The sequence below is a fragment of the Rhynchophorus ferrugineus genome, unplaced genomic scaffold (genome assembly GCF_030347505.1).
Source record: "Rhynchophorus ferrugineus isolate W39M unplaced genomic scaffold, kcgeb_rfMv2 rfM4, whole genome shotgun sequence".
In the NCBI taxonomy this organism is placed as follows: Eukaryota; Metazoa; Arthropoda; class Insecta; order Coleoptera; family Curculionidae; genus Rhynchophorus; species Rhynchophorus ferrugineus.
The window spans coordinates 12929675-12940914 of NW_027472583.1; the positions used below are offsets into that span (position 1 = coordinate 12929675).

Here is an 11240-nt window from a genome sequence, read left to right on the forward strand (position 1 = left end):
TAAAAATTAAACAAATATTAGTCCTACCAATAATATTGTAAATGAATTATTTCGACTAATTTCTTATTTGTATATGATTCACTGTTTTCTGTGTCTCTGTTAGTATACTTGCATATCATGATGATACGATATACTTGAGAGACCACCAGAACCTCTTATCAAAGAAATTCCAGATACAGGAAGTGTGGCATAGCAACTTATCGCCAAGTAATAGTGACAAGTTAAAAACATGCATTGAATCAACAAGTGATTGATAATTTTCCTCAGGTGGGCAACAAGCGCGGATAAATCGAGTGGATTATGATATTAGGTTACCTTATCGGTATATGAATAGTATAAAAACAAAAAGCATTTTAGCTATAATCACAGTATCGATTCAAAAAGAGTTTAAATCAATGCTAATATGAAATATTTGATCATAGTCGGTTTGGTGATAGTTGCTGTTGCTGGTTCTCCGATTGGGGATCATGACGCACAGTTTCAACAATTTAAAGTACGTAGTTTGTTGTTGTTTATTGTATTTATCATACCCAATTTTATTATATACTTAGTTGAAGCATGAAAAATTATACAAAAATCAAAGCGAAGAAACCCAACGGTTCACCATTTTTAGAAAAAACTTGGAATTAATTAATGAACATAACAAACGTTATGAAGAGGGTCTGGAAACGTATACAATGGGTAAGATGTCTTTCTATAGAGGTCCTTATATAGCAATTTAGTAAAAATAATATATTAGGCCTATAAATTAATTTTAACGGATTTACATAGTGATTAAGACATATTTTAACTTCACTGACAGGCTTTACTTTTCACTGTGTATTATTTCGTCGAATTGCTGTGTGAAGCTCATCATAACCGTGCTCGTTCGATTTTAGCAAGTCAATACTGGTTTAGACTTTTTAAAAATAGTAATTTAGACGCCGAGACAAAGAGTTCAGTACAACCAAAACATTTTTTAATTTTTTATAACATCTTTATTGGATATACTTAGTACAATCTTAATTAAAAATTAATTTATAACTATATTTCATTTGTATTCGGATTAATTCACGAGTAAGACAAGTGCAAGATAAATACATCAATATGTATTCATCAATTATAAAATTATAATAACTTAAGCTATAGTTTACACTAAAGGTCACCTTATAGAAGTCGGTATGGTTTTGTTCGCTTCAATCTCCTAACATTCTGCGCATTGTCCAGTAGTTGTATTGCTTCTACGTTGGTATGATTTAGTAATCTTCCTACGTGTTTTAAGGCGAACTCTTGGATAACTTCGCAAATCCATTTGATTTGCAGGTCATCGTGCAGTTCTTCGTTGGTAACGTAGCGATAGGCATTGGTAATTAATCGAACAACTTTGTTTTGACAACGTTGGATGACTAGTTGATTTGAATATTTAGCACAACCCCATATTTACAACCCATAGGTCCAAATTGGCTTTAAAATTGTCTCATAGATCAACGTCTTTTATTTTAGATCAACTTAAGAGTATCTTCCGACTAACCAGTATAGTTGTTTTATTTTGGTTCTAATGTGTTTTGCTTTTTGTCTAACATGACTAACAAAACAATTTGAAGGCGAGAATTTAAGGCATTACTCGATGAAACCATCAAATAGGATCGATATCGACTACACTTGATGTTTATGTGCTGATCACTGCGTAAAAAAAACGACTGAAATTCGAGAAGGGATCCAACAATGCTAATTTTCTGCATGATAAAGCTCGACTACATGTGGCAAGACCGGTGAATTGAAATATTTTGGAACTTGGAACCCCATCCGTAGTATTGTCCAATACTTGCTTCTTCTGATAATACTTCTCTCGGCATATGAGTTGTAATCTGTCTGAGCAGCGGTTCACTTCTTATGAAGATAAGAAAATATGGGTCCATTCGTCGATATCCTCAGAAGATATATCGTTATCTCGAGATGGAATCCGTAAATTTCCTAAAAGATGGAAAAAAGTAGCGACTATTAATGAACAATCCTTTGAATAAAATACATTGTACCAATTTTGCTTTAAGATTAAAGTTTCGAATTTAAAAAGGAATCCTTTAAAGTTAATGAATGCGCCTGATAAAAATATAAATTAGTTTTTCACGCAGTTAATGGCAATTTTAGCTATAAACCAATTTGCTGACATGACTTCGGAAGAATTTTTGGATATGCTCAAAGTTCAGAAGAGCACTAAGTCTGAATTAACTACAAGCAAGGCTCTCAAACATCCAGACCATTTGGAGGCTCCTGATTCTATTGACTGGAGACTGCTTCACAAAGTCAGTGTTGTCAGAAGTGGGAAAGCTTGTTCAGCTACCTCAGCTAATGCCGCCGTAAGTACTTCTGTTATAGCCTATGTCTTTAATTACAACAAGTTAATTGGATATTATTCAAGACTGGGGCAACAGAGAGCGCTTATGCCATAAAAACCAATGATAGCGTAACTGCTTTATCCGACCAACAAATGATCGACTGTAACGGCGGTTGTGTAAGCGGTAACTTGGATGACGCTTACCAATATATTGCCAAATATGGTCTGGAAACTTACAGCTCATATCCCTTCACAGGTAAGATCTCAATCAATTCTGCAGTTTAGTATTTTTATTGCCAATATTTATTAGGACGCCAAGGCACTTGTGGATACAAATCGGATAAAGTAGCGGTTCAAATAAGTTCTTATGTTAAAGTGGAGGAAAATGAAGAAACATTGAAAAACGTTGTTGGTAGTGTTGGGCCTGTTGCGGTTACCATCAACGGAAACTACCTCCAGTTTTATTCTTATGGTAAGTTATAACAATACTTCATCCAACATGTTTCATTAAGTGTTCTCCACAACGCCTTAATTCTTGTTTTAATCAATCATTGACGTGTAAGAGCTCATTTATTTTTTAAGGTGTATATCATAATGCGGAATGTACAGGAGAGGACTTAAATCACAGCCTTCTTCTTGTGGGATATAACAGCGCTAATGGTGTTGACTATTGGACTGCCAAAAACTCCTGGGGAAGTTCCTGGGGTGAAGTTGGTTATATCAGACTTAAGCGTGGCGTAAATGAATGTGGCGTTACTAGAAATGCCATTTATCCCATCATCAACTGAGTGATGACTATTACATATGTATTTACTTATAAATAAATAAGTTGAATATTTTTGGAAGCACTTTTCTTTCACCGTTCACCTATTTATACTGTTTCATGCATATATTATATTGTAATAATGAAAGAAAAATCTTTCAGAACTCTCACAAAAGTGCTTCAATTTACAAATCAAAACTACTTCGCTAGCACTTGGAGAGTAGTCAAAATTCTTATGACTTTCAAACCAATGTAAAATCAAAAGACATTCCTTCCTAGCGTTCTTATAACCCCGTTACCTGTGATATCTAAGGTTTTCGAAAAACTGTAGATCAAGAGGCTTAAATTGATCACAGATGAAAGAAATATTATTCCGGGCCATGAATTCGCTTTCCATAACAAACACGGCTTAGCACTTCAACGTGGAGCAACTTCATGGATTAGTCAGTGATTACTCGGTTACATTCCTTGATATAGCTTTTATAAGGTGTGGTACTCTAAATTTCAAGTTAAATGGTAAATATTTTGCTCCCACTACACCCATCTACTAAAGTCATATCTCAGAAATAGATGTTTCATTGTGAAACAGGATGACGAATACACTAAACTACAAACCAATATATTCAGGTATTCCGCAGGGCAATTCCCTTGGCCTATTTTTATATCTCCTATATAAATCTGACGTACTGATGTCAAACACCTCTACTATGGCAACACAGGTAAGGTATCTGGATCGACACTTAAATTGGAAGAAACACATACTAATAAGTTTAAACAACTTGGGCTTAAGCTGAATCAGATGAATTGGCTCAAAGTGTACGATGGCAGATCCTTTCTTATTAATAAACATGTATAATAATTTTTAGAATAAGATAGAATAGTAATGAAATGATGTATAATACTTGTTTAGTTGTTTAAGTTAAGTTTCTACAAGAGATTATTTAATGAGTTTTCTACATATCATTGCATAACATAAATATTATCAAACACTTATTGCCCATTAGGCAGATTGGGGAATGCTAAGAGAATAATTTTCAAAAAATAGTATTGGTCGACTGTCGTTATTGTCAGGACAATATAGGCAACCGTAAATGTATCAGGTACTAAGGTTTTGATACCGTGCAGTCCCAAGGATCTACCTACAGGTACGCTTGGCATACAATCTGCAATTCTTATTAATCTAAAATATCCCCGAAGTTAAAATTTTGATAAGTTAAAGAATATAAAGAAAAAAAAGTGTGCTATAAAAAATATAATATATTTATCAATATATATACATTGCGTTACAAAGAAATATCAAGAATATCTTATAAACGTGTAATAGAGAAATTCTTAATCTTACCATAAATTTCAATTATAGGAAGAAAAAGAAATAATTGAAATAAATATCTCTTACTCTGAGATATAATCCTAACACCTGATGTATAACAAGCTACAAGATGAGTATATATGCTACAAATATAGACAACTATATCTTATTCTGTCAATATGATATTTTAAAACCTTCATTGGAATCAAATTTCAATGTTCCTTTTATTACCAACACAAAACACATCGAGGATATATCTCTGGACTTTTATTTTTGCTCTTCAATTTTCTCTAAAATTTACTAAAAACGGAAACTAAAAACTTTCAGCCAATTAAACAACGTCGAAAAACGAGAAAATTGAGTAGATCTATGTTTATCACCTGGGTATTAATCTGTCATATATAATTTACAATCTAGTAACTAAGTAGAAACCAAGTCTGTATTTCTATGTAAGTACTGTTAATATATCTATGTAAACCTCCAGTATACACCACATCCGCAAGGCACCTGTACATCGATGAAACTTGAAACTTTATACCATTCTAATTCCTGATCTTCATAAACATTTAATTTGTGTATGAATAACTTTAATTTAATTTTTATATAAAGACAAAGCAAGTTGTATGCACATAAAGTGTTGCACAGCTGAAAACGGAATAAAAATATATTTGAGTTCGGCTTTTATAAGACTTAAGAGAACAAAAGTTCATTGTTTCGTTACTATGAATGAAACGTGGATCCACTGCTGTAATTATCATTTAAAATTCGAATCTAGAGCGTCCAAACAGATGCAAAAATTCCAAAAAAAAAATTAATTAAAAATTAATATGATTATAAATCAATTTTTTTTCAATGCAGGTTCATTTTAGTTAACATATTCGGCGAACAGCTTATTGTAACCAATATTTAAGTAGCACTTCGAGACCTGTTAATATTTTAAACTGAATATCGAGATCATTCGACCACCCGATGATAATTCGAGTAGCCGCCGGTGAACGATATCGGCGATGGATCCAACCACCCCTGAAGAGGGGCTCCCCTGTAGGCTTGTTTGCAGACTCTCTTTTTATTCAGCCATTATCGACGTAATTATTCACGCCGGCCCGGTTTAACCAGCATAACTAAGTGGCGAAGTGTTCCAGCCTACTATGGCAACATCAAAATCTCGACCGGAGTAATACTTAGATGTAAATATTGTATTAAATAACTTATAGAAGAAACTGGATTGGTAGTAGCGCCTTCCTACATTCATGCAGCTAGTTTTGTGTTTGCCACACGAAAGCAAAGCCATGTTAGGACACTATAGTGTTAGTAAATAAGATGTTTTATATTATTGGTTGGTTTTGCGCATTGTAATTACGATAATATATATCTGGTTATGTTTATTATTTGCTAACTTCTTAGGTTATGTTTTCACTCACTTGTTAATTTCACATATATGGTTGTGAAAATTTGACAAAATTCAAAAAAAAAGGAAACACTACTATTTTATTATTTTTAATTGAAGAAATGAACAAATTATCACGACATAAAAACTGACACGATAAATCAATTGGTTTATGTTGGTGTTAATTTATGTATAAGGGTATTGAGAACAAGAAGTGATAGTATACTCTATAATACTTGAAAAAAATCGTTCGAAACCGAAGGTAATTTTAAAACATGAATAAAAATTATAATAATTTCTAGATCTGACAATATTAACAAAATTACCAGAACATAGTAATTTTATATCTTACCTATTAAACCTTACATAATTGCAGATATAATAAAATGTAACTAGTTATCCAACATTGGTAGAATATGTTAAATTTATATATATTATATATATGTATATATAATCATGGCTTTTATTGCTTATTAAAAAATATGTTGTAAAAGCATATATATTTGATAAAAATATGTAAAGAATGGCTACTGGAACTGTTGCAGAGAAATAGATGATGATAGATATATGGATGAAGCTACTATATGACAAATATAAAGCTACAGGAATCCAGACATACAATATATATTGGAACTCATTGGTGGTATGAAAAAACAAATGCGAAGAAATTACATCAATAAAATGTGAACATGCATAATTGAATATATCAATGCTAATAATTACACATTGAAATATAAGATATTTTATATCAACACTGTTTTGTTTTATTTCTTTTCAATAATGTTTTCAAAACCTCAGTAAAAAGCTTTTATTTATATTTTTTAACTCAAATTTAGTGAACAAAAAGATAAGTTAGTATAATTCAGTAGCATAATGATTATCTATTGATACAAGCTTCATTTTATTTGAGTGAAGTTTTTCAACTAAATTCTAATTACATTAATTGTCCTGAAATATTAATCATAGTAATTGTATTGTGATGTTTTGTTTTCAAAACAAACCAAATCGTTAGGCAAATTTACTTCTCAACGAAATACGTACCTCTATATAATGAAATTTCTATATATGACTAAGCTAAATTGAAATGATATTCATTCTATTCAAGTACACATGCCCTATTTATCCAATCTTGTACTACATTTTACAATTGTACATTTTGTTCATTTGTCTGTAGTCTCATGCTTGATCTTGACCAGCAAATCGACAATAAATTACAAACCTCATATATTACAACAAAATATATTTAATTACTTTGAATTTATTTTAGAAATATTTTAATAACTAAAGTTTATATGCAGTGGGTTTACCGTTTAACGTAGACTACCAACCACGGTCATAGACATTAAGCCTACCGACTGGTGAGTGACTAAATTGGAGACCATCAAACAAGACATCCGGTCTTACTTGACTGATTATGGACGTGATTGGAATCATTTTCGTTGTCGGACTTTGTACTCTCGCCTAAGTACAATCGCAATTATTAAACAATAACAAAATTAAATTTATGACCATGTCCCCGCAGGATTTGAACCCGCGACTATCGCAACAGTAGGAGAAACGTCGTGTTGCTTTTAGTAATGAGCTAACCAAAACGGATATTTAATTACTTATTAAAAGGAGATGTAATAATTTGAACAATACTATCTGTCAAGATTATACCTATTTCGATAGAACACTATTTCCATCTAGTGAAAGATATCTGAAATAATAAAGATTTCTATATAATCACTTCGAAATCATCTCAGAAGTTATTTGGCCTTATGTAAACCGGTTTCTGGCGTAATTTGTGGGATTCTATCCTCTTGTCTATAAACCATCATAAAAACTCTTTTGAAATACTACATCCATCCACTGCCACAATTATTACGATACCAAGCCGTCTAATAGATCATCATCTAAAATATTCTAATAAATGAAACTGATGTATCTGGCCGAGAATAAGCCATAGTAGGCGCGCACCACCCTAGACAGCTCGTGGATAAGCTTTGATTAGGGCCATTGTCGAGATAACTTATTGGTCCATCTCTTAAAAAACCTGTCGCAGATGTTTACAAAAGGGGCTTGAATTGGTAAAAATGTGGCCAGATTGGGCGAGCTATCAGTATCTCTATATAGACCGCACTCCTCTTCAGAACAGTATGGTCCTGTTTAACTAAAGTTTTCCCGAACATATGATGATGTTTGAGAACAAGAATAGGATTCTGCGGGGGGTATATTGGAAAGAAACGTTTTTTACTGCAGATGTCCGTTTTTTTATCTCCTGAAATTGATATATGGCCAATATAACACACATAAAAATCAGCTTGGAGATGTTAATAGTAAGCTATATTAGGAATTTTCTAATTTTTTCACTTCAAAAAGGCATCTGTTAAAACAAATTCATACATTATGTGTTATCAAAATCCTGTCCATCAATTTCTGCATTTGTTTTTCATTTTACTGGAAACATGACGATCTTGTGTTTGCCAGCGAACCAATCATCTATGTCCTTTTCCAATATTCCAATTACGCTGCATTTAACTAAACAAATGATCATCAGAAGACGCTATGTCTGGTGAATACTCTATGTAAGGTCCTCAGCACGCTGCTAGAATATATCCTACACATTTCGTACTTGTATCATGGGTGTATTAACTTATATCTCTTACTCGCTGACGTTTAATATGTTTGCAACATCTGCAATAAGATTCTACTGTGCTACTTGTTGCATTTATACCAACGGTATTCTTGTAGCAAAAGCAATCATCTACATTGTTATTCTGTTTCCTTCATAACGTTGCAACAAAACAATAAAAATTAGACATTTTCACCAAGTGATCACTTGCAGAATAAAGTTGTTATGAAAGTTGGCTTATCAATGTTTACTAGAACAATGCAATACAATACATTGTAAACTTGTATAATTAATTGAATCTACTTAGTAACAATATGACGATAACACATATGGAAGCAAGAAACAATTAAATTATATTCAAACATATTTGCGCTTTTAACAAGTTAAACCACAAAAGTTGTCTCGCCATTTCCATTGATATTGTTTTTTTTTATTCAATAAAAGTGCAGTCAGAACATTTCAGAATACGATAACAAACTACATTGACGTAATGAGGGAGCATTCAGATGCAAAGTGATCGCATTTAATGGTCGTTAACGCCCTCTGTCCGTGTAACCTTTTGCGTTCGGTCGTCGTTAGTCCAAATGACCGACGTAAATTAATTTTTGGGGGGCGAAAACCCCACTCGCACGACCCGGTAGGTGATGTTAATGTTTTATTTATGCCGGAGATAGGAAAATCGTTTGTGACATTCCTTGAAAAATAAGTGTTATTATTATAATACAGAAAAACTTTTAAATGTATTACGTCTAGTAATACCACAATAATTACGCCACACCCATCGTACCCGCCAGACATAGCGTCACCTGATTAACATTTTTTTAAATCGATACGATATGCTTGGCTAGCAAAAAGTTTTAAAATTCTGAAAAACTGCAAAAAAATTTCTATGTGTTAGCGCCAAAAAGATGGAAAAAAGTTGTACAAAATGATGAAAAGCGTTACGAAGCACCTAGTAACTTTCAAAGAACACAATTAAGCATACATTTGGGATGATTTTGGGATGATGGAAAGGAGCAAATAAGTAATACATACCAACGTTAGAATATTTTTATAAGATTTATTTTCCCAACTAAAATTACCCCATTCGTAAAAATACACCCGTTGCCTAGTAATGATCTAAACGTATACAGAATAATATATTTACATAAGGATAAGGTAAGTCAGTGATCTTAGAATAAAGTCGGTTATGTTGGAGCAGTCAGATCTAGAAAGGTATCTACTGCATGAGCCTCGAGGTTAAGTCCAAAGTCCAAAATGTTACCTAGAGAAGTGTAAGAATAGAAGGTAAGAATTGATTAGGATATGCGTAATGTTGCAGAAATAATTATATGTGGAATAAGTAATCATAAGCACGATATTAAGACCTGTTTGTGTGGGGTCATGTCTAAAATATACAAAAACTAAACTGCAGTGCTTTTTTACCTCTAATATCTTAATAGCATGCAATAAATTAATTAAAAAATTAAATTGTTAAAAAAAGTTAAATTGGTCCCTGGGTAGTGCAAATAAAAATATTGAACAACGTAATATACTAGAACTACATTTATCTAAACTATATGCATCAGCATCAAGATGTTAACTTCAATTGAAGATCAGCTGCAATCAATGACCGATCAGACCGAAAAACTATTCTAATTGAAAATGAAAATATTGAAGAGTTACAGAGCGTACTGATTATAGTCAAACACGGAAGAACACCGGGTCAAGATAAAGTAGTACTGAAAATTTTTAAATTCGAGCCAGAAGACTACTGAGTTATTAGTGGAAATTTGCCATACATTAGGAAAGAACAAATTCCACAGGATTAGCATTTAGTATCCCATATACGATATACAAAAAGTAAATGTTTGAAAGTAATACTTCTCAATTGTAGATGTCGCCAAATATGTTATACGGAATGTTACCAACATTAGCGATATTTACAGTTAAAGAATTCATTATCATTTCAACAAAAAATAGAATGAAATAAAGTGTTTATTGTAATGGAAGTGTATGTATGAAATATTTGTTTATCGTTTATTAATAGAGAGTATATTAGCCAAAAGAAATCAATTATAATAATTATATGGCGCTTTGTAGCATTAGTTCAATTTCAAGAAAGAGATCGCTGGAGGTCATCGAATGGTGTACTAAAATCATAGTAACCATGCTCCATCGGTTTCAGTGTGTGAGTACTGGTTTCAACGTTTTAACAGTAGTGATTTTGACACCGAAGGCAAAAAGTATTCTGGCCAGCCAAATATTCAAAACTAGAATTTGAAAGCATTCCTCGATCACTATCAATGGGAATCAACATCTACTAAAATTCATGTGTCTAAGATGAGCAATAAAGACAGAACAATGTTATTTTTCAGCATGACTCGACCACACTTTGATCACAATACAGATAAAAACATTCTTGGAGACATTAAAATAGAAAGTGCTACACTACCAGCCATATTATCTAGACCTTTCTCATTCAGATTCAGATGGAAATTAAAAAATGGAATGAAAAATGGAAAATAGAAAAAAAACTCTTATGGAAATACCAAAAAATGGGTCACACGACCCTTTAGATTAGATATGATAACGAGTATTGTATTGTGCCAGAACATGTAAGGACACCCGGTATAAGTAGAGGATGCCGTAACGCAGAAAGGAAACTCCCACGGCGCTCCGAAATCACTCCGAAGAAAACCCAACAGAGAGAACGGAACGTTCGTTTTTCCACTTCAAAACTGTAAATTCTTCCGCCGGTTGGCGGACTGACTTTTAGCCCTAACTTATGGCTCATCATGGCCGACAATCGACTGTTTCTTTCGTGGAAGCCGCAGGCAAATTTAAAGGATTTATGGCGATGTTTTGCCTATT

General features: G+C 32.7%; 1 protein-coding gene across 1 annotated transcript; it reads left to right on the forward strand.

The window, feature by feature from the left end:
- The first annotated feature begins 333 nt into the window (after positions 1-333).
- Positions 334-3152, forward strand: LOC143196048 (cathepsin L-like proteinase). The gene is made up of 6 exons (XM_076403637.1): positions 334-493; positions 552-681; positions 2128-2336; positions 2399-2570; positions 2625-2786; positions 2897-3152. Exons 1-6 carry the CDS (start codon positions 404-406, stop codon positions 3100-3102), a joined length of 969 nt encoding a protein of 322 aa, XP_076259752.1. The 5' UTR covers positions 334-403; the 3' UTR covers positions 3103-3152.
- Positions 3153-11240: the final 8088 nt, after the last annotated feature.

Coding starts and splice junctions, on each gene's coding strand:
- LOC143196048 (XM_076403637.1), top strand. CDS start 404: ATGAAATATTTGATCATAGTCGGTTTGGTGATAGTTGCTGTTGCTGGT. Junction 494..551: donor CACAGTTTCAACAATTTAAA/GTACGTAGTTTG, acceptor TTATATACTTAG/TTGAAGCATGAAAAATTATA. Junction 2,787..2,896: donor CCTCCAGTTTTATTCTTATG/GTAAGTTATAAC, acceptor TTATTTTTTAAG/GTGTATATCATAATGCGGAA.